At 42.6% G+C, this 24,863-nt stretch overlaps 1 protein-coding gene across 1 annotated transcript; it reads left to right on the plus strand.

The window, feature by feature from the left end:
- Positions 1 to 341: 341 nt before the first annotated feature.
- IGFBP5 (insulin like growth factor binding protein 5) lies at positions 342 to 24,224 on the plus strand. The gene is made up of 4 exons (XM_066575552.1): positions 342 to 1,207; positions 18,716 to 18,930; positions 19,086 to 19,205; positions 20,866 to 24,224. The coding sequence occupies exons 1-4, from the start codon at positions 877 to 879 to the stop codon at positions 20,995 to 20,997; spliced, it is 798 nt and encodes a 265-aa protein (XP_066431649.1). The 5' UTR covers positions 342 to 876; the 3' UTR covers positions 20,998 to 24,224.
- Positions 24,225 to 24,863: the final 639 nt, after the last annotated feature.

Raw genomic sequence — 24,863 nt, forward strand, 5'->3', positions numbered from 1 at the left:
TTCATTCCAACCTTTTGGAAAAGGGAGAAGAAAAAAAGACTTCAGGGAGGGGTCTGGTGTAAAAGTTTGGTGGTCAAAAGAAAAAAAAAAGTTAAAATCTTAAAAGTCAGCAAGCTGCCTTCTTGTCTCATTGTTTGCCCCTCAGCTGCAGGGAACAAGGGGTTAATCCACAATGAGAGACCTGGTCATATTATGCTCTACTATATTGCCTGGTTACTGGCAGCTATTCAGCCTGGCTGTCGTGATATCGAATTGCAGTTTAAGGCTGGCAGGCAGCCAGGAGTAGTCTATTTAAAAGACAGCTTGCTTCTCAGTAATCAGTCTCTTTAGAAAGTTCTGCAGGGTACAACTGTTGGGAGATTTACAAAGTATTTTCCGTCTTTTTCTTCTGACTTTTTCCCTTTTTTCACAGTTTTGGGGGAATTCTCTGCCCAGTACAGATTTGATCAGGCTGCAGGTTTAGCAAGATAAAGTTTTTTTCTTATATATATAATTTTTTTTGCAAGATTTAAGGAATTTTCAAGATTTTCAGGACACTCTGCAGCAAAAATTACTGGATTACTGTGCATGAAACACAAGGAGAGGAACTTGTGATCTAGAACACATTTTTTTCAACCTGTTGCACACTTTGCACCATAGACTTGGCTGCAGCAACAGGTATTATCCAAGCGATTGCTGGTGTATGAGGACAGCAGCAGCTACCTGGGTGTGAGCAGTTTGCATTTCTTGCACACAATATTAGAGTGCATCCCTTTTTTGTGCACTGAAGGGACTGCATTGCTGGTTTGTTGGCATTTTTTGGATTATTTTGCAGGGACACTCCCCTATTTTCTGTATTTGGAGCACTTTGCACCCCCTCCCCAGATCTCCTATACAATGATCCTGTCTGTCTGCTTCATCCTGACCCTGTGCCTTGGGCTTTGCCAGTGCCTGGGCTCTTTTGTGCACTGTGAGCCTTGTGATGAAAAGGCAATGTCTATGTGCCCACCGACCCCTGTGGGCTGTGAGCTGGTGAAGGAGCCAGGCTGTGGCTGCTGTATGACCTGTGCCCTGGCTGAGGGACAGTCCTGTGGGGTGTACACTGAGCGCTGTGCTGGGGGGCTCCGCTGTCTCCCTAAGCAAGGAGAAGAAAAGCCATTGCATGCCCTACTTCATGGTAGGGGAGTCTGCCTCAATGAGAAGATCTACAGGGACCAGGTCAAGATAGGTAAGTGCACCTGAAGTTTTTAAGAGGGGTCTTCTCCTATATAATTTTTATTTTTTGCAGCTTGTTTTTTTGCACTGATTAGCAGACCTGTCAATATTGGCTGTGTGTTTAGCTAGGATGCAATGATTGACAGCTGTCAATCAAATCACTCCTTAAGGACCTTTCACATATGTGTAATTTTTCTGCAAGACTCTCCTAAATATTTGCATTAAAATCTGCATGAATACGGGTTATGTGGGAGTATGGAGCAGAAATCTGCAGCAGCAGATTAAGCCGTTTTTAGGTGCGTCTTGCAGAAATATTCCGCACGTGTGAAGGGTCTCTCAGACTTTTTTTTGCAATTGTGTCCATGTAGATTCCTGTCACCTTATACAACCTTTTCCCCAGTGCATGATCTAGCAGAATGTCCTGGATTTCATATTCACTTTGTATCAGTTCTGATTTATGTTTACACTTAATGTAACTGTAAAAAGTTTGTAAACTTTCTACAGTTCCAAAAATATCTCCTGCAACATATCCTGTCCAAACTGGGATGCAGATGTATAAATAACCCCAAGTGTGAAGGGTTAATCCTCCCAGGTAATGACATCACTTTGTTTTGAACTGTAAATAATTGTCATAGTTTTGCTCCATTTCTGTACTTCCTCATGATAGGCAATGGCTCCCAGGTTGCAACATTTTGTCCCCTACTGTATCCCTAAAATGCAAATCTCTTGCCAAGCTGCAGACTTGGGGAGAGGGGGTGGGAGTAGACTTTGAGCAATGTTTAACTGTTTGTTTGCCAGACCTGAAGGGAGTGTTCACTGCTGTCAGCACCTGCATATTGCATATGATTTATTTGTCAGACTTGTATACATTGATGATAATCACCCCAGTCACTCAGAGGATAGGCTGAGATTAACCCTTTGTCACCATTAGGGTGGAATGTTCACTATTTGCCCTACCAATACACACATTACAATGTATACATTCCATAGTCGCCCTGTCATTGTGGGTCACATGATCTCAACGGTCAATGACAAGTTTGGCGGAAAAAAAAAAGTTTTTGCCATGAACTGGGGGGAGAAGAATTGGTTAATATAACCTGTTAATGCGAGAAGTCCCATAACTGGCCTGTCAACACCCCTGGAGGAATGGAGGGTCCACGCCTATCAGTGTCCTTGTCTAGGAATCATCCACTGTGTGGGTCCCCGCCCCACCGAAATTGGCTCATGATACTTTATGTGAGTCCAGCCTACTGCAAATCCATGTTTCTCAGCCCCCTGCCCCAGTAACAATCACTTCTGCAAATGCAAGATGTGCCTGGATAAGACATGCATCCTCTGTGGGAGCAAACATTTTAGAATTGTAATTTTTAATTGTTCTTTAACTCTGTGGGTGTATTACTGCAGATGGGGGAGGGGCTGAAATTGTCTTTATGAACTACTTGTCATTGTATTATGTAATTTCAGTGCATCTCTGTATAACCCTGTGGAATATATCCGCGATATACATTATATAGAATAGGAAATTGGTGTATACATTACTATGTAATATGCAGGCTTACATACAGGGACCAAATAATACAGTTTTATTGCCAGCGGTGGGCAACATATGGTTGTACAGCACTTAAAGGGTTACTCCTCCCAGCTACAAGTGTTCCACCTACGTTATTGCTGGCAGGCTGCCCTGCAGAGCCCGGCAATTCTTGCTAGGTATAGCTGGCACAGAACTGCTTATGTAACTCTGTATTTATAATAAAGACCAGAATGGTATCATTCAAGGATACTGCTGACAACCCTTAGATCTGTCTGACAACCCTGCCGTCATGTACGTACAGGGGCGGACATGTAGCCTGTGCTTTGTTAAACAGCGGACGTGGCTTTTTTACACATAAACCGCTGTATACTTGTTAAAAGGGCACTCCTGTTATTACACCTTTTTAGATTATTTGTTGATGTGCATAAATGGTTAGTGGTTTGTTCTAGACTTAGAAGAATCTCCTGCACTGTAAAGCTTTACCACTAGGGGCAGTGCTGTAGCTTCGTTTCCCAGAGCAAAGTGATAAATTCATATCTTGTTGTTGGGCATCAGGATAAGTTTCTGGCTGTAAATTATACAGCTGGTTATGACTTTTATAATCCTGCATTGCTTGGCTCTACTAAAGGTGGCAAACATGGTGAGGTTCACCTCTGCCAGTGACTGTAAAAGTATGTTAGGCGAACCCGTACATGACACGATTAGTGCGGATGGGTTGGTTATTTTTCTGTATTTTACCCTGTTGTGGTGCACAATCATTGTTATTGTGCATATGGAGATATAATATGTTTATAAAGTTTATAACTACTAGAATACTGCCTCCTGTGTACAAGAATATAACTACTATAATACTGCCTCCTATGTACAAGAATATAACTACTATAATACTGCCTCCTATGTACAAGAATATAACTACTATAATACTGCTCCCTATGTACAAGAATATAACTCCTATAATACTGCTCCCTATGTACAAGAATATAACTACTATAATACTGCCTACTATGTACAAGAATATAACTACTATAATACTGCCCCTATGTACATGAATATAACTACTATAATACTGCCTCCTATGTACAAGAATATAACTAATATAATACTGCCTCCTATGTACAAGAATATAACTACTATAATACTGCCCCCTATGTACAAGAATATAACTACTATAATACTGCCCCCTATGTACAAGAATATAACTACTATAATACTGCCCCCTATGTACAAGAATATAACTACTATAATACTGCCCCCTATGTACAAGAATATAACTACTATAATACTGCCCCTATGTACAAGAAGATAACTACTCTAATACTGCCCCCTATGTACAAGAATATAACTACTATAATACTGCTCCCTATGTACAAGAATATAACTACTATAATACTGCCTCCTATGTACAGAAATATAACTACTATACTACTGCCTCCTATGTACAAGAATATAACTACTATAATACTGCCCCCTATGTACAAGAATATAACTACTATAATACTGCCCCCTATGTACAAGAATATAACTACTATAATACTGCCTACTATGTACAAGAATATAACTGCTAGAATACTGCCCCCTGTGTACAAGAATATAACTACTAGAATACTGCCCCCTATGTACAAGAATATAACTACTAGAATACTGCCCCCTATGTACAGGAATATAACTACTAGAATACTGCCCCCTATGTACAGGAATATAACTACTAGAATACTGCCCCCTATGTACAGGAATATAACTACTAGAATACTGCCCCCTATGTACAGGAATATAACTACTAGAATACTGCCCCCTATGTACAGGAATATAACTACTAGAATACTGCCCCCTATGTACAGGAATATAACTACTAGAATACTGCCCCCTATGTACAGGAATATAACTACTAGAATACTGCCCCCTATGTACAGGAATATAACTACTAGAATACTGCCCCCTATGTACAGGAATATAACTACTAGAATACTGCCCCCTATGTACAGGAATATAACTACTAGAATACTGCCCTCTATGTACAGGAATATAACTACTAGAATACTGCCCTCTATGTACAGGAATATAACTACTAGAATACTGCCCTCTATGTACAGGAATATAACTACTAGAATACTGCCCCCTATGTACAGGAATATAACTACTAGAATACTGTCCCCTAGATACAAGAATAGAACTAATACTGACCTCACCCCCACCCTCTAGGTACAAGAATAGATCTGATACTGCTCCCCTAGGTACAAAAACAGAATTAATACTGCCCCCTCCCCCCAGGTACTAGTCCTATTCTTGTACCTAGAGAGGGGGCAGTGTTCTGGAGTTGCTGAATGAGTACCATTCTTGTACCTAGGGGTGCAGTATCAGGTCTTTATTCTTGTACCTAGGAGGTCAGTATTAGTTCTATTTTTTTTTTTACCTGGAGAAGGGGGGGTGCAGTATAAGAATAGAAGTAGCCCCCGGCACAAGAATAGAGCTAATACTGCCCCTTCACCCCCCCCCCCCCCCCCCCCTTCCTTCCCCAGGTACAGGAATACAGGAATAGAGGTAATTCTGTCCGTCTCCCCCATCCCACCCCAGGTTTAAGAATAGAAGTAATGCTGCCCCTCTATGAACAAGAATGAAACTGCCGTAATGGTGTAATGCTGCCCCTCTATGGACAAGAATACAACTGCTGTAATGCTGCCACCTATGTACAAGACTAGAACTTGGCAGCCTGTCTGCGCTGGATCCTGGATTACTGGTGATGTCGGTTCTCCGCTCACCAGGATCCTTTTTCTTCCTTTTCTCTTGCAGTGCTGTGAGCTTGGATTGAATAACACAGAATATCGCCCGGAGCTCAGACTTTGTATCAGTAATCAAGGATTAGTCAAGTGTTTGCCAAAACTGAAGATTTGATGAGAAAATTATACAGAAGGAGTTTAACCTGTTCTTTTCTTGATATCTTCTTTTTTTTTCTATTCTGTTATTAACCTCTTCACTGAGTGCTGGTATTCACAGCAGGAACATTGTGACGTATGGAGGCTTGTCATAGCTCGAGCTCTGCTACTATTATATGGCGCCGTGTTGTCTTGATACATAATAATTAGCCACATATAGGTCAAAATTTATCTCTTAAAAGGATAGTTTGTTTTGGTCAACCCCGCCCCTGAAGGCCTATGGTATGCTATTTGGATATATCCAAACCTACATTGAAGAATACAGTAATATGGAAGTGACTAAATGTCTACAACCTCTTTAGAAGTACATAAAGGTTTGATAGAATGTGATCGTGTCTCACACTATAATCACCACGGGTCATCGTGGCAGAATCACTCACTGTCATCTGGTGTTTTTCCTGTGAGTTTTCTTGTTTGAGAGGAAAGAAAACACACAACACTAATGGCTTATGACATGTGGGGGACCCTACAACACAGGTATATTAAAGGGATTGTCCAGTTGGGAACTATTGTTGGCCTAGCTTTAGGGTAGACGACCAATAGTAAATCGGTACTGGTGTAATATGTCTCCACCGGAACTATGGGTAGAGAGATGGGTTGCCCGGGCTTAGTTACAGGGGATGGGCAGGTCACTCCCACAGCTGCGGTTTGGCTGATGGCCCCACACAACTCCCCAGAGACACATGTAGCGGTTCTCTCCGCTGACAGCTTACACATCTCCTTGCCCTCCTCTTACTACTCCTTCTCCTACTCCTCCTCCTGGTATCGCCACTTTTGGCTCTGCTGTCGCTGTCTCCGCTGGGCTCCCCACCCTGATTGTCATTTTTCCTGCAGCTGGGCCCCCATCTCACCTTCTGGCACCCCGCCTTACCAACCCCCGCTGTCACTCTCCCTGGCTGCTGGTAGGCTACCATCTGGAGGGGCCAAGGCTGAAGATGGGACAGCCCCACAAAACAGCAGCAGACGATTGTCAGCCAGCAAGTAACTGGCCGGCCAGGAGGAATACAGTGCTGTTTGACACACTGCCATTGGAGGGAGTGGCTGAAGACTGCATAACAGCGGCACAAAACAGGAGCCTGTGCCTGTCACCTGGTGCAAGTAACAGTGGGGATGGGACGGGACACAGCAGAGACCAGGAGCCAATCGGCAGCTAGGGACGTGACCGGGGCACTACCTTCAGCTCTGCCAGGTCAACCCCTAGCTTCCAGTGTCTATATATGACACCAGCACCTAGTAAATCAATGGGTCCACCACCCAGGATGCCTGCTGTTCAGCTTTTCACTGGGCCAGTGTGCTCATACACTGAGCTGATCTCTGCAGGAAGTAGTCAGCTCCGTTGTCACTGCAGTGGCCAGACTTGGTATTGCAGGCCAAGTTCTCATTCATTTCAGTGGGAATTTAGCCTGTAGTAGCAAGTTTGGCCACTGGAGAGAGAACAGAGCTATCTGCTTCCTGCAAAAATCAGCTCAGTGTAAAAATACACTGACCCAGAGAGCAGCTGACCGGGAGACCCTAGCTAATCAATTATTGATGACCTATCCTGCTAGGCTATCAGTAGTTTACAACTGAGCAACTGCTTTTTAAGAAACCAAGCATACTTTGCGTTAACAGTAACAGTCTTTACTTGGCAGCTGAACCAGTGGTACAGTCTCTTTAACTTGGCATACAGTTACAGAACATTGCAACACTGTTTCAGTACTTGGCAACACTGGCTCTAGACTTGGCAACAGCTTGTGAGCCCTTATGGGATCAAGTTACAGTCTCTTTTAATACTCAGCAAGCCTGGCAGGGCTCTGTGGACATTCTCAACAGTTTACAATATTAGGCACTCACAGTCTCTGAATGATTGATCTCCTCACTGTCTTGTCAAAGCAGGTCAACAACTGTAGCTCTGTAGACTTGGCGTACGTTTACACAGAGCAATTAATCAGTCGAATAAGCAAAAAATGACAAGGTTCGCTGGTGTGGCTTGGGTCTACAAGCAGATAAATCATTTGCTCGCAAATCATGCGAACAATGATTTTTATGCCTGCGTAAAATGAACGATTAACAAGAAGCGAACACGTTTGTTTGTCGTTTTAATCTTTGGCTTGTTTACGCTGAACGATTATCGTTCATATTTGAATGATCCATTCTGTGTAGAAGCTCCTATAGTTGGGACTGACCAGGGCACACGTCGCTCTGAATGGTGAAGAACATTACAATACAATTCCAATACTTGGCAATACTGGCTCTAGACTTGGCAACACTATCTCAGCTTGTGAGCCCTTGTGGGATCAAGTTACAGTCTTTTTTAATACTCAGCAAGCCTGGCAGGGCTCTGTGGGCACTCCACTATTCCCAATGGTACACGCTCATATTTTTATTGATGGACTTTTTTTCTCTCGCCAAAACAGCAGGTCATAAACTGTAGCTTCATACACTCAGTTCAGATGGACCAGGACACACTCTGCGCGGATGAGGAGGCTCCAGGGCTCTCACCCAGCACAGTGCTTTTAGTTGCACCCCACTTCTCGGTGGGCATCCTGAGCTTCTCTCGCAGCACTCCTCTTCTGCTCATACCTTTCGTACCCACTTGCACACTCCACTACAGCAGCCAACAACAACCTCACTTGCGTGCCACATCTTACCTTTGGAAGCAAATGCAGGTAGCACCATGCAGAGCAAGATGTGCCAACCACAATCACAACTGGGATCAAGACCACTTGTACAATGTCCACGGGGGCCTTGACAGCGTCTTTTACACTAACCAACCACACATTAGCAATTACAGAATTTACCCAACTACAGAAAGTTTCCCCTTTTGCAGAGCCATTGGGCAGTGATGCAACGCTCAGCAGCTGGCTATTGTATGACCACTGCCTGCTAGCCTTAGCCATGTGTTTCTCTCTAGCAACCAGGATCAGCTGATTGTTAAGAGAAGGGTGGGGGTCGGGGGTCCCCCGCCATTGCCTCAAGAAAGGAGGGGGAGCAAACGCCTTTCATGGTTGCATGGTTAACGCCCTGCAGTCCTTGAAAGAATGAGGTGTGGGGGGCAGGGGTGCAGAAACTGCTGCGTCAGCACAAAAAATGATAATGAGCTAAGTTACAAAGAAGAGGCAGGGGTGTGTATTAGCAGCCCTGTGCTTTAACCCCTGCCTGTCCTGCCTGAGATTCCATAAATGTAAAAACAGGTTGCATTGAAATGTAATGTCTCCATCCTCTTTAATAATTACATTAAATCTCCCCAGGTGATTGCAGTTGTGCAGTAATATTGGTCATTTAGAGTCCCTATTTCGGGATATGTTAAGAGGACTTCACGTTTTTGGGGAGCACTGAATTATTTTTTTCTTGCACAGAGGCAGTTTCAAGCAATTGCAGTACCACTTTCCACCACATATTTTCCATAGGCACCCCTGCAATAGCGCCCCCAGCTGCAATGGCAAACCTTGATCTTTGTACTGCAGTGACTTAAAACAAAATAATCAGTAGTCTCCCGATTGTAACAAGAAAGAAAAAGTCTACAAGATGTTACTTCCCAAAAAAGAAGCAGGTTCGAGGAAGCCACTTTGGGGTCTGAGTTCTCGGAAAATGACTGATATGGCTGAGGTTTGGGGTTTGAAGCTCCTGATATCTCACTAGCACTTGAAGCATTGATGGGCTGCATTCTGTACAACATATATCCAGCTGCCGTGTGTGTGTGTGTGTGTATGTATATGCGTGTATGTGTATGTGTGTATGTGTGTGTGTGTGTGTATGTATATATATATATATATATATATATATCTCCATCCATCCAATGGATGCGGTTATGAAGCGTGATTTGGCAATGCAGAATACACGACTATTCTTTTTCTTTCTTGGACTTTCTTTCAAGTAGCTGAAGAGCTCCAGGTTCCCGCACCTGCTCTGCCCTCTGTGTGACTTCGTGAGGGAAATGGCTTTCACTGGAGAGCCCTGGGCTCCTGGGGCAATAAATAGCTTGACAGTTTATTGCTTATGTTGCAGGATAACTGGTCATGAGTGCGGGTGTTTGCTGATGGGGGGCGGTGGGGGCTGCAGTGTAGCAGGTGTGTATGCAGAGAAGACAATTGAGGCCTGATTTTGTTTGAGAGTCTGTCCGATACTAGAGAGGTCATGTTTCCACAGCTGATATCCATGGTGAAATTCAACATACGGAGATGAGTCTATTTGATTTCATCCCAGTGACCTGACCCCCGAGCTGTCACACAGGCTATTTAAAAACTGTACTGATATTCTAGTGCACTGCACACTCCTTCCTGCCGGGGAACATCTGCAAGTTAACTCAGAGGGGGGGAATATATATAGTCCAGTGCTTTATTTTATTTGAGTCACAAGCGTGTTCCACAAAGCAAAATATAAAATGCAAAATCTGAGAGTACATGCTATCAGCTCCACTAGAATAGCAGTGTGGACTCTTAAAATGACCACCGGTCTTGATAAAACTTTTGACCCATCATTAACATGGTAAAAGTTTTCATTGGTGGGGTTCCAAGAGTTAGAACAAAGGGTTCCCAGCACTCCATGGGACTTTTTTTTGCTTGAAGATCTTCACATCTCCAAATACTTCTGAAGTAATCATTGATGGTGCTAACATAGAAGTGACCTACAATACGTACAGCACCATTGGAAGTATCATTAACCTTTAGTTTGGAGGGGTGAAGGTGTCCAAGTTAAATACTGAATTGGCAGTGTCTTCATAAGAGTCCTTTTCAGAGGCGTAACTAGAAGCTCCTGGGCCCCAATGCAAAATCTGGAACGGGGTCCCCAACTATAGTGCTTTGTTCATAGTACTGGGCTCTCTATATGGAGAAGAGAGGCCTAATGGGGCCCCCCAAGGCTCCTGGGCCTGGGTGCAGCCGCATCCCCTGCATCCTCTATAGTTACGCTCCTGGTCCTTTTGTACTAGTGATTCTAAGTTATGGACCACAAATGATGAAGACATTCTTTAAGATGTGTCAAGAGTAGATCCAAATCTAAGGAATAATCGTAGAGGCTCATGAGCAATGAGTGTTAGTCAAGTCATTAATTATTGGCCATGGAGATGAACACAGTTAGATTATTGCAGAATATGTGAAGTTCTGTAGATCTTGTACCTTGCAATATTTTAGATTTCATAGAGACTGAGGGAACGTTTGAAAAGTTTGACAGGCTTGCCAAACTTTGACAAAAAGTTCAGTTCAGTCCCAATTAGTTTGAACTGAACCAGCACTTCACCAGTATCCCTAAAACTAGTGTATAAAATTGCCTAAGAGCCACGAAAGCCCTATTTTTATTTTTTTTTCTCTTTGTTGTCTTCTGAATGTGGTTAGCATTGTTGCCTTGCGGCGCCGGGGTCCTAGGTTCGAATATGACTAAGGGAAAAAATCTGCATGAATTTGAAGAAAGGAGTTTTAGTGGGTTTGGCCAAGATGAACCAACCACCTGAGTTTCCAATTCGCAGCAAACCAAATTTTAAGGAAAGTTTAACCTGAAACGGGTTTGACTGTTTCAGTTCTTTCAACACTACTACTTACAGTAAGTTACTGTGTTGGCCCTCAGGGCAGCACAGAAGCCACATCTTGTAATTTACTTTTCTTGTCTTCTCCATTAGAGACATGGAAGATGTAACTGAAGCCTATTATATTTTCTGGGCCTTTACAGACTATTGAGTGCTCTTCAGGTTCAATTTTTATTTTTTTATTACAGTAGACCAAAGATCCTTAAGTAGTAATTGGAAAGATTCACTGAAAGTAGATATGGTAGATAACATTTTTTTTAAATGCTCTGGTCCATTACTGAAGGCCTTGTACGTGTGGTAGTACCTCATGCAGACCCCTTGAGACCAACAAAATCAAATACCTCTTAGGGTAGCCATTCAAAGATCCAGTGGATAACTGTGAATAGTTGGCCAATCTATACAAGAGGGCATGATTTTTCAAACTAAGTACTCCTAATACTGGTTCATATATAGTCAGAACAACTTGATTGCTTACCCTTAATTCTTACTATCTCCTGCAGGAGAGCAGGACAGAGTAACCCTAGTCCCAATTCCCTTCTCTGGTTTGCTAACATTACAATGCCTGAGGAGAGGAGACCCTTGAACTCCTTCACACCTTCCACTGATGAGCCTTATCCAGACATCCTTATCTGGATCCTGTGTCTTCATGGTGTCTACAACCTTGAATCAGCCCCTTTTAAAGCTCTAGTAGCACTTCAGCAAATGTTAAGATGTAGCAGATCTCGGGGCCAGATTCCATGCGGGATTCTGCTGTCGGAATCCGGACCTGCCGTGTGCATGTGGCCTAAGTCAACATTTGCAGAACTAACCTGGAGGAAACAATCTGCACCTTCAGGTCTGCATGCATGACGTGCACAGATGCTATGGAAATGCCGACCTTGCAGGCAATCTCTTCCACAATCAGCAGTCCTCCGTAACCACTCTCACAATCCAGTTGTCAGACCGGCTGACTATGAATGTCGATGGGTGCCATTCCTCACAAGTGGCGAAAACTGATGATTACGCTCTGTTCTTGGAATGTGAACATCACGATCTAAAGTATTGAAAATGGCGCTGTCACATAGGTTCTGTGCACTGGAAAATGCTGCCATCTGTCTCGCTCATCCCTGAAGAACGCCCACATCTTTTCAAATGTGCCCCATGTTTCGGTCTGCTCCTATTCCTGGGAAACCATTAGAAGACCTTAAAACATGAATTCACCTCTTAGATTCTAAGACTTAGATGCTGATTTAGGCTCCTCAGGATAGCTGATTGACTGCGAGAACTGAACACTAACTACGGTTAGTAATTTGATTAAGTGTCTTGGTTTTCTGAGGGCATCTGGCCATGGTGACCCCTGTAAGGGGGTTCTCTGCAGTGCCACGGGCTTACAAATGGAGGCTTGGCACTGGTTAGGAGCCAGAACACACAGGCTATTACTCTGACTCCCATGTAAAACTAGACAAATCCTGTATGTCTCAAACAGTCTATGCTTTTCAACACGTAATTGCGAATGGAGGCCAGGTCCTGAACAAGGGGGGATTGTGTGCCTCATGGCTGCACGTGTAACAAGGTTACTTGTCTCTGCTCGGGGGTCATGGTTGTGTAATAGAGGACCAACTGTGGCTTCACCCATTCTCTCCCAGAGATGTCATAAATCCAAGGCACTGCTGCCCCCTGGCAACTAAAGGGTTTGTGATCGGAGGAGAAGGCATCTGAAACGGAGCAAGAGAGAGACCACATCCTTCAGTTAATGCATCACCCCAACGTAAGCCAGGATTTATGAATATTTACTTCAGCGGTTCTGCCCATGGTAAACCAATGAGGATGATGGACGTCGAGGCAGGATGCAGCTGGCAGGAGCTCCATAGCTTGCGAGGAAACTTCACAAGTTTGTCTTTTAAGCCTGGATATAGAAACATTGTATCAGTTCCACTCAGACAGAAGTGGCGAGTCCTGAGCCTGGTACATGCTGCAGGTTTTGTTCTTGTTTTTTATTGATGGGATGCAAAGAATTGCTGTATAACATGGCTTATGACACATATCTGCCTGTCGTTAATGGTTGGGAAATGTATAGTTTCTAGGCATGAGGAGACTTATAAGGCCATGCAAGCTCCTCTGGGAAATTCATGCAAATGAAAGTTGGATAAATGCCCCTACAGCGCCACCTATTGGAAGGCAGTATTCTTGCAAGTCAATTTCAGAACTTGTTACAAGCCCTGTAACAATGACTGGAAATGTAAGTCAGAACCAGAGTCTTCTGCCGAAGGAAATGATAGCCATGTACAGATAGCTATTTCAGGGTTTTTGCCCCTCATTTGCTTGACAGGGTGAGAAGCTTATAATGTAGGTCAGGAAGGTTATAATTTCATTTTAGGGAGAGCTCCTAGAAGATCTGAGGAGACTTATTAGATCATGCATGTGAAACCTATGCAAATAGATCAATGACTCTACAGCACCATCTACTGAAAGGCAGTATTTCTGAAAATCAGTGTCTGACATTGACTTGCAGAAATACTGACATCCAATAGGTGGCGCTGTAGAGGCATTGCTACATGTTTCCACTGTCAATGGGGAAATGATCGCTACAGGTCAGACTGCAGATAGAATTGTAATTCATGTTGCCTCCGCAGTTTTCATTCTTCAGTGAAAACTGTTTCACAAGTTGCTTGAAAAGTTGCATTCAATAGCAAGCTCACAGGAGCAAGCAATGCAAAAAGCCAAAGACCTGTGTGGGAAGCATTTCGCCCATAGTAGGAGATTAGAGTCTTCCACTATATGCTACTATCAGATAGATGTCGCTTTTCTGGGTAGAATTAAAGGGGTTGTCCAGCTGTAAATTATTGATGGCCTATCTTTAAGATGGGACATCACTAGTAGATCGGCAGGGTCCACCACCTGAAATTTCTGCCAATCAGCTATTCTCCCGGTGGGGCGGAGCAGTGAACTGATTTCTTCAGGATGCAGATGGTTTCGTTTACACTCCAATGGCCAAGATTTTTATTACAGGCCATTCACTTGAATGGAAATTTTGCCTGTAATTCCAAACTTGTTCACTGCAGTGGGAACGGAGCTGTCAGCCCTGGAAACAGCTGATCAGTGGGATCCTAGGCAGCAGACCCCCACTGATTTACTATTGACAGTCTATCTTTCAAATAAGCCATCCATAGTGTACAACTGGACAACCCCCTTAACCCCTTCTTCAGATCAGTTACCATATGCTGTAAGACTTCTCTATTCTCGTGCTATTTTGCAGCACTTGTCACACCACTCTCTTAGTTTTGGCATTCACTGGCACCCATTCTCAACACATCCTGTTGGAAAATTGGGGGGGATAGCAGTGACCTGTATTCTAGAGTCGGTGAGCACCCAACTGGCACCATGATCAATGCTTTCATCCTTGTCCATACGTCATTACCTTATGGTGTGTTGCTTGTCTTTCTGACTTTCTTCAGGAGCTGCTGCTGCTTAAGCATTCGTAGAACTCGACATTAAGTTTATCCTTAAAGGGTTGTGGCCACAGCATAGGGGATAACTCATTGATCGGAGGGAGTTTGACTGCTGGTACCCCCAAAGATCCTGAGAATGGGCGTCCCAAAGGTCCTCACATGAATGGTTGGAGCTGGGGTCATGCATTCATGATGCCACTCTATTCATTTTAATGGGAATGCCCTAGATTGCCAAATTCAAGCAGTCGGCAATCTCTGGCACTCCAATTGAAATGAATTAATCTGTAGTGCAAGTGTGCAACCATCGCTCAGTTCCTATCAGGGTCTCGGAATCTGCTGTTCTTGAGAGCAATGCAGTGACCTTCTGGATCCCCTGTGGATAGGGGTAACTTTCTATCTTGGCAAAACCCCTTTTAAAGATGTTTTCAGATGCATCTCTCTTATCCAATCTCTTGAACCTCCTAGCAATGCTTGGTCCCCATTCGCCACTCTCTATTAAACTCTATGGGAGATAAGAAACTGCAAAATGAACACTTTCCATTCAATATACCACAAAAGTGATTCATGGGGAAATCCTCTTGGGTGATGAGATGTCCATAGACATTAGATGGCTGTCAACCAAAAAAATTGTCAAGCCCCAAATCTTCCATTGATGGGCATATTGGCTCTGAATATAATCCGCCTTGTGCTAGCATTCCCAAGCGTATGAGCCTTGGGAACCCCTCAAGATAAGGAGTCTGTAGACTGATGAGCAGATGTCCAGCCTTTGGGCAGCAGCTGTGATTCCTTGGAGGAGTCCAGGTGGAGATGAGGGAATGCAGGCCGATGTTTACTTAAACATTCCCTCCTTAAGTGTCATCTTCATTACAGCGGTCTCATTCTGTGCCATTCACCGTCCTGACCCTCAGACCTTATGTGAACGCCACACCTTCTAGAATAATGGAGCAGATCTATTGAGCGGGCCGTAATTGTGCTTTGTTTTTGCTTGGCTTTGTGATTGGGGGTAGTGATGCAGAATTGGATACTTAAGGGGGCTGTGTGAATGTCATCGGGCTTTTCAGAAAGTATTGAATAGCTGACCCCAAGGTCATGATGACAAGAGAATGGAAAGTCTGGAGGGGGGTCTCTAGTGGATGATGGGAATACTGGTCTAGCAGTTTTAATTCAGTCTTTAAATATTGTCTTAGAAGATCATTATGAAGGCTCTGCAATAGTCCGCGTGGTGTTGTATGATTGTCCTGCTAGTGTAAAGCTGCACTGCATAGAGAAGCCTTCCTAAATCTTCTGCTTGGCTCTTGTGTCCTTTTGAGTCGTAAAACATGTATGAATGATTAAACAGGTTTCTAATTAAAGGGGTTGTCCAGCTTTACACTATTGACAACCTGTCCTCAGGATAGGCCATCAATAGTACATCAGTTGAAGTCCGCCACTTGGGACCCTGGCGATCAGCTGTTCTCCAGGCTGGTGTGCTACTATCTAGACATGCTGTGTTGCCCGACACATGCAGTTCAGTTCCCACTGCAGCAGCCTGGGTTAGTATTTCACTGAATTCAATGGGAGCTTTGTCCACAATACCAAACTAGGCTGCTGCAATGCAAATAAACCTGTATGTTACCCACAACACAGCAGCTTTGGACGATGGCGCACCCGCCAGGTGAACAAACATTGGGGGTTCCAGACAGCAGACCCCCTCATCTCCTCCCTCCAATGCACTATTGATGGCCTATCTTAAGGACAGATCATCAATATTGTAAAGCTGGACAACCTCTTTAAAGTTTCTAGTCAACCATATCCTTAGAAATTTGGGTGACACCCCATATATAGCCAATTACGGCTCCTCCAGAAGTTTCCTACAGCGTTTTCAGATTCCTGAATGGCCTATCTGCCAGAAAGGATTGGCTCCACATTTGGCTGTAAATTTGGGATCCATTATTGCTTCCGAGCCTGGGCCCACTAGAGTGTTATCTGTGACTTGGGTAGTAAGTTTGACCTTGCACCTAGAGCAGTTCTTCTAAACCTTCATCTAAAACAACAACTCTTGGAGAAATTCTTGGAATTGATAGATTCCACCTCTTAGAACTGCTAATAAACCCCCATTGATTCTCAAGAAGGCAGGAAATCTTACCAAGTTGCCTTCAATGGGTATATCTAATTGGGCAGATCGTCTTTCTAGCATCCTGCTGCTATGTCGATGCAACTCATGCAGCAGTCTTGGTAACTGGATAGATTCAAAGGAGGGGTCCACCATCGGTATCAAAGAGCATCATGAGGGTTTGGTAGTTGGCGAGGACAAATGCTTGTGTGCTTCCTAGTGATGGACAGAGCTAGGCTGTGTATGTGTATGAAACCCAAAGCAATATCTTCAAACCCAATAAACCTAGAGCAGAGAGTTGAGTACCGTTCTGTGGACACAAATCCGACAATCTTGCTGTAGATCAGTGTTTCCCAACTCCAGTCCTCATGGACCCCGACAGGTTATGTTTTCTGGACTTCCTCAGTATTGCACAGGTGATGTAATTATTGTCGGTGCCTCAGACATTGCCTCAGGTGTTCTTACTATAGGATATCCTGAAAACATGACCTGTTGGGGGTCCATGAGGACTGGAATTTGGGAAACACTGATCTAGATAATATTCAAAATGTTCTCCTAATGAGTTCTGGTCCCAGAGAAGGGTAATAACGCTGAATGTTAAGACCAGGGGTTATGGTGTGTGCAGCGCTATCGCCGAGACGAGAATTGTTATGAAATGTTGGGAGTTGCCGCCCTCTAGTGGTATCCACCTTGGCTATTTTCGAATCCACTTTTTTGCCCAAAGATGAGGTAAAGCCGTGCAGGAACAATGAATTTTCAATCTGGTCGGGTCACTGAATGCCTTGGGCTTCTGTGTTTTAACTAAGTATGTTTGGGTTTCCTGTCAAAGATCAAAAACCGGTATTATGGGATTTGACTTCCAAGAAGTTTAGCCTGAAGCCCTTGATTGTGGGAAAATTGGATTGTAAGCTCCACTTAGGCAGGAATGAATCAATACATCTGTGCACAGTGTTCAGCTGCTTCTATATGGACAGAAGTACGGGACAATGCTACAGAGATATAATTTATTGGCCTGCGGTAGTTAATGATGTGTTACTGGAAATATCATCCTCATTGGGGAGGCTTTGTACAGTAAGCTTTGATTACCCAACTAAACAATGCAAAGCATCAACGACAACCACCCTAGCATGTTAAAGTTGCATGGGCGATCAACTGGTTGCCAGAAGTCCGGCTGCCAACATGCATGTCAAACGACCAATTGAGCTGGAGCCAGCCAGGCAACTGCTACAGGTTATATATGTTATGGTAGCCGTTTAAATGGACCCCTTATTCCTGCCAGAACAGGAGCCAGGTTTACAGACTGGTGCTCCATTCTGGCTCTTATAGTGGGGTCCCATGACGGGAACCTCCCTCTGATGTCCAATATACAGTAATGGTGCCCCCCTTCACATTGAAGGAGTTGTGCCAAGGTAGATGGTTATTCCCTATCCACAGGAAAACTGAAGATTTGCGGACACTTGGCTATCTTCGGTGCTTTGATTGAAAGGAATGGAGTGGCAGAACACAGGCGTTAATGTCGCTCCAGTCATTTGGGGATCTTGGGATCAGTGGGTGTTTTAAGTAATCCGATCCCGCTGAGCAGAGCATTAGCCTCTATATTGGCACAAGCCCTTTAGTACACACTTTGGTGGAAGCTAGTCTGGAGTAACTGTGATCAAGAAGATTATCATCGTCTTCTCTATTTTTGTCATGGGCAACACAACTTTGTCAAAAAGCGGAGTCTGATAATCTGGTTGCTATGTATATACTTTCTAACAGCAGCCATCTCCTATTCTTAGCAATCGACCCTGCTCAGATTACTTAAGTCTTTAACCCAAGTCCGAATGGCTGTTGAACTAAAAGCAAAAAGTGGCCAACCAGTGAGGAGGTCACATACAAGGCCGGAGAGGAGTCTATCATGCGTCCTCCTTTTGGTGGACCCCACAGCTTCTCTAGGTCTTACATGGTCTTAGGATATGACTGTATATTGTATATCTGATACTCTTGACCGATGCGTCTCCAAAACCTGTAATAATGACTGTACAATTCATTTTCTTGCAGAGCGAGAATCGAGAGAGGAGGATCCGACCACTTCAGAGACCGAAGACCATTACTCACAAAAGCAAATCTCCCGTAAAGTAGTACCTGCTGTCTCCGAGCAGAAATCCAGAGCTCTGCAAACTTATCACAAGAGGAAGCATTCAGCTTCAAGGCTTGTGGCAGTGGAGAAGGCGCAGACTCTCTCCTCTCCAGAGTACAACATTGAGTCGGAATTGGTGAGTGTTGTTGGCCTAAGACAGTTGGCGTTTAATGGGATCCCATCGTGGTAAACTCTTTTGGCTGAAGGAGAATGTCCATCATATAAATGTTCATCAACCGTATTAGGTCTGCTCCATGTACTGCACTCTCTAATGGTTGAATTTCCTTTCAGGGCCCCTGCCGCAGACAAATGGAAACTGTCATGCAAGACATGAAGGTGTCACATCGTGTGTACCCCAGAGCATTTTATATCCCCAACTGTGATAGAAAAGGATTCTTCAAGAGAAAACAAGTAAGACACAGACTAGTAAAAATAAGAATTATGTAGTAGTGAATATAAAGCTTATCCATTTACCAGTAGTTATATTCTTGTACATAGGGGGCAGTATTATAGTAGTTACATTCTTGTACATAGGGGGCAGTATTATAGTAGTTATATTCTTGTACATTGGAGCAGTATTATAGTAGTTACATTCTTGTACATAGGAGGCAGTATTATAGTAGTTATATTCTTGTACATACGGGGCAGTATTATAGTAGTTATATTCTTGTACATAGGGGACAGTATTATTGTAGTTATATTCTTGTACATAGGGGGCAGTATTATAGTAGTTATATTCTTGTACATAGGGGGCAGTTATATAGTAGTTACATTCTTGTACATAGGGGGCAGTATTATAGTAGTTATATTCTTGTACATACGGGGCAGTATTATAGTAGTTATATTCTTGTACATACGGGGCAGTATTATAGTAGTTATATTCTTGTACATAGGGGGCAGTATCTATAGTAGTTATATTCTTGTACATAGGGGCCAGTATTATAGGAGTTATATTCTTGTACATATGGGGCCTGTATTATAGGAGTTATATTCTTTTACATAGGGGGCTGTATTATCGTAGTTATATCCTTGTACATAGGGGGGGGCAGTATTATCGTTGATATGTTCTTGTACATGTGGGGGCAGTATTATAGTAGCTACACATGATGTAGTCAAAAAGTCTGATCCAGTGCTATATCTCAACACTGGTGTCCTATATTGAAATAACAATAGCATACTTAAATAGGAAGGCATGAATGCACTGTACAGTAGTATGCACACAGACCCCAGAATGTGGATTTCAACTTTGTGTTGTGGCCAATGTAAGAGAGAGATTGTAAAATCCAATTGCAGAGTTGACGAATAGCATGTGAAAGAAATCTACTTGCCTTGTCTCTCTAAGTTCAATGGGATCACTGCTATGACTGATGTAAGGAAAGCGGACTCAAAGTGACCTCATTCTGCTACCATACCATTCATAGAACCATCTTTGGACCCATGTCCAGTCCAGGAACCCTCAATGCAGATCAGTACCTGACTCTCCTGCAGACAACGGTGGATGACTTATTGGATGACCATCTGTCCCCATCGTAGCGAAAGGAGGCCACTTCGAGTACGCTTTCCTTCAGTCACAAGAGCGGTCCCACAGGACTTGGAGAGATGCAGAAAGTGGATTTCTGCATCTTGCATGCTACTTTTCAACTTTGCAACTGGGTTGTACTCCCTCTCTTTCGCTCTAACAGGGAACACAACACAAAATTGTAATCCATGTTCCAGGGGCCCATACGCCATACCCTCATGTAGCTCATCCATGCCTTCCTATTCAAGTATATTATTTCAATATGGCACCCTAGCACTGAGATATAGCGCTGGATCGGTCCTTTGACTACTCCCTGTATTCAGAATTGCTTGGAGTTTGTTTACCATTGTGCAAGATTTGTTCAAGTCTTCGCCATGTGCATGGGACGTTATATTGTACAATCAATCTAGGCAACTGTAATGTCATGAAATAACAGTGTAAAGAATGGAGTCCTCCATAAATGCACTGAGCACCCGGTCAGGCTGCTATCTACATATTTATGTCCATTCATCACAATATTCTGACAATGCTTTCTTTTTCTCCTTCCGACAGTGCAAACCTTCCAGAGGCCGTAAACGTGGAATCTGCTGGTGTGTAGACAAATATGGACTTAAGCTTCCCGGTAGTGACTATGCCACAGGTGACCTGCAGTGCCACAGCTTCGACAGTAGCAACATTGAATGATTCCTTGGTCGTTGACCTACAATGGCTGGATGGACGTAATCACTTGTGGGTTTTTTTTCGTTACTTTGTCTTGGGATGTCCACAAGGATCTCTCCCTTTTTTTTTTTACTTTTTATTTTATTGTGTTTTCCTCATCTCATCGGCAATGGCAAAAAAAAAAACTCAAAATCTTGAAAGCTTCGGAAGATGTATAAAAAAAAAAAAAAAAGACTATGATGAAGAAGCCGAGGAAAGGAGAACCTCTATATAAACAAAAAAACAAAACACAGTGTAAAGCTTGAGGCAACAGAAGTGAAAAGTTTTTCTAGAGTAGAGAGAGGAGGTCTGGGCCAACCCTGTAAGATGCTCTGTTGCTGTTATTTAATTTTGTTTTGCTTAATTTTTGATAATGAGGGGGGAGAAGGTCCAATAAGCTCATGTTGGCTCCACGCTGTCCATGTATTGACGCTGACAACATCTTGGCACATGTAGATTATTTTTGAAACCTGTATGTTCACAAAAATATATAGTTTTTTTTTTTTTTGTTTCCATATGGTTCTTGTACTGGGTTGGTCTGGTACCTATTGGGCTTGACCCACCAAAAAAAGGATTTGCAAGAGCTGACCAATTAGTCGCCATCATCTTGAGACAACCAGCATGTATCTCCTCTCCAGTCACTCTCTTGATATATGGAGGAGATCGTGGTGGGGAAAAAAAATTTGAGGAGGTGATGCATTGGCTGGTTTTCCTTACTGACTGAAGCTCTAGAAATCGCTAACCTGTCACTTTAACTTTTTGAATTTTTTTTTTTTGTTATTTTGGACGGGCACAGGACACTTGTGAAAATGCACTCCATGACTTAGAAAGCGTATTGTTATCTGTTCGTAGAATGATTTACCCATCGCATTGACTCCGTGTCACATGAGGCATGGTATAGGTGACTCCTGGTGCCAGGTTATTCTTCACCAAGACCCAGGTTTTTTGTTGTTTTTTTTTTTTTTTTTTTTTTTTTAAATTTGTGCCATTAACATCTAAAAATAAAAAACATTACAGGGTCACTTACGTATTTGTTCACAGCTGGGTCTGTAGAGAATCCTTCCAGGTTCTTAAATGATTTTCTTTCCTTTTACAGTAGTAAATCCCATGCCTTATTTGCAGAAAAGCTGTGACATTTTTTAATATATAACTATATATATATATTTTAGATGTTTTTTTTCTATATTTTTTTGCTTCTATATCTATAGTAGCAAGATAGTTAAAATCTTAGTCCTCATCCCCCTCCCCTTCTCTGCCAAAGCATCTTGCCAACTATTACTTGCCCATTTTTTTTTTTTTTAATTGCCCATTTTATCAGCTTCGTGTTATTGTTGAAGGCTTCACCCGCTGGTCCAGGTTCCTTTTCACTAATAAAAGGGCAATCGGGCACTAAAGTAGATAATACTGGTGCTGTTTCTTTTTTTTTTTTTCCTCTGACGTTTCAATAGTTTTGTTGAAAAAAGATAAGCTATAAGCTGCAACTTTTTTGTTTCGTTGAGTCGATCTCCCAGTTGCTCGTTGGGTCAAAGATGATTTACCTTCTGGCTCATGAGTTCTGAGAAGGTCCAATGACTTGAGCTTTAAATAAATGAAGGCTTTAGATACCACTTTTCTAAGTCTTACAAAGCCATAGGGAAGTTTTTAAGACACTTCTTGCTGAATTAGTTACATATTTTCTAAGGTGGAACTGATGGAGAACTATCAAAAAAAATGCCAGGAAGCTTATGAAGATAATCTATCTAGACCAACATGGTGACGAGTCTCATGGAATCTACCACTTGTTTCACAAAGGGACAAATATATAAAATTCTGGAACACTGATGGACGTTTTACTGGTATCTATGTGCCTAGATGGAAATGAATGTCTTCAGGGTAAACCAATAGAGACGGGAGTTCGAAGTCTGAGAGAAAAAAAATCAAAAATTCTGGTTTCAGCATGGACTGCAGGTCAAGTCACCATGTTCCGCAATGACACAATTGACTGACTGGCACCAGTATCGATGAGTAGAATTGCTGATAGTTTTTGCTTGGCATTCTTTAATTTGCTGCCTTTTAATCTCTTTAATGGAAAATGCAAGACAATGAGTTATTATGTGGACTTTGCAAAAAAAAACACAAGAAGACCCTGACGGAACCGGACGCACTGTGTGTTCTGTGGGACTGTTGATAGACATTCATTTTCCTTGGGAGATGCAATTTCAGAATGTTCTCTGATCTGTGTGATGGGTCCTTTTATTGAAAGCTTTGTAATACTCCTAGCAAAAAAAAAAAAAAAAATCCCCAAAACAATGTTATTTTTGATCCTTGTTGCTTTAAAACCCCTGGCTTTACCCATTTAGAGAATACCATTGCTTCTGCTCTTACACTGTCACGGATGAGAAGGGTGATGACCTCTATATAGCCTAGTATTACAGCGAAATTGTCCCGCAAAAGCAATTTTTAGTGAAAATCCTTCCGTAAGTTGGTGTCCAGTAGAGTACGCCATGATCTTTTAATGTTCTGCTGGATTCTGAGGTACGGAATGGGCCCATAGATCTACATGGGTTCTGTATTATGATTCGGAGCTTGTACAAAGCTGCCCCTAAATGCTTAGATTCTGGGGTGCTCTTCTGCAGCTGCCTGGCTTGCACAATATTTGGCAGTCCATAAACTGACGGGTCTCCTAATTACAAATTGGACAAAAATGAGGATTATTTTTCTAGACCTACCGTAATGAGCGGGAAATGCTAATATTATGTTGCTTTTTTAACATATATATTTTTAAAAATTACTAAGGTGGACAAAGACGTAAAAAAAAATTATAATTTCATGCTCATGGCCGTCCCTCAATTGTAAAAAAGTTGGCTTTTTACTTTTTTATATGCAATTAGTTTTTTGTAGTCTTTTATTAGTAGTTGTTCCATAATTGGTGGCCGATATGTTGAACTCGAGATGATGGGTCATGTACCTTTTCCTAGTAGGAGCTGCAGAATCTCTGAAAACTAGGTCTGATGCTGAAGTGAAGAGTCTTTGGGACTGATTTAATGTCCTGACAACTCAAAAATCATGTAAATCATTACAGCCAGGAAATAGACAACAATAGCAGTTTTCTGCAGGGTCCGCTGATCAGTCTTCATTGTAGCAGGGTGGTGGAAGAGATTGATATTTTTGTTTTCACCACTTTCCAAATGCCAGAGATTTTGATGGTGTTATTGGGTAAGGAGGATGGGGGGGGGGGGGGGGGGGGGGTTTATCGCAATTAAATGAGAAACAATTTTTGTAATTATTTAAGGTTTTTTTTTGTTTTGTTTTTTTACCCAAGGGTGGTTTTGCACGCAGTGTTTGTAGGGAAAAATGCTAATTTTTTTGTTTGTTTGTTTTTTTTGTTGTTTTTTTTTTTGTGGCCTATTTCCTGCAGCCAGATGTTTGTAAGGCAATATAGAAATATAAGTCATTACAAACTGTGCTTGTTTGTATTTACTTGCAGGCTGTACGCTATTATTTTTGTTGGTGCAGCTTTTTTTTTGGATCCATGGCACCTTTACAAAATGTAGCACACTTTAGGTGCTTTTTTTTTTTTTTTTTTTTTTTAAAGCCTTTTTCCTTAGACTAGAAAAAAATGCATCAAAAAAACAATTTTAGTTTCCTTCAGTGTTTTTTGTTTTTTTCTTGTTTGTTTGTTTTTAAATCTGGAATTTCTTGATTGCGAAAAGGGAGCCCCAGACACTGCATACATTTTTTTTATAAGGGCTTAGTCAGACGGGCGTTTTTTGCCGCGATTTGCGGATCGCATGACGGTTTCATTAGAAACGGGCCGGAGCTGTCCAGCGCATTGCATTCAATGGAGACGGCAATACAGCCGTCTCCATTGA

The sequence above is a fragment of the Eleutherodactylus coqui genome, chromosome 8, assembly GCF_035609145.1.
Source record: "Eleutherodactylus coqui strain aEleCoq1 chromosome 8, aEleCoq1.hap1, whole genome shotgun sequence".
Taxonomy (NCBI): domain Eukaryota; kingdom Metazoa; phylum Chordata; class Amphibia; order Anura; family Eleutherodactylidae; genus Eleutherodactylus; species Eleutherodactylus coqui.

Excerpts from the sequence above, each read along its gene's own strand:
- IGFBP5 (XM_066575552.1), top strand. The coding sequence starts at position 877 with ATGATCCTGTCTGTCTGCTTCATCCTGACCCTGTGCCTTGGGCTTTGC. Across the intron at positions 1,208-18,715 it reads CAGGGACCAGGTCAAGATAG|AGCGAGAATCGAGAGAGGAG; the intron begins GTAAGTGCACCT and ends ATTTTCTTGCAG. Across the intron at positions 18,931-19,085 it reads ACAACATTGAGTCGGAATTG|GGCCCCTGCCGCAGACAAAT; the intron begins GTGAGTGTTGTT and ends ATTTCCTTTCAG.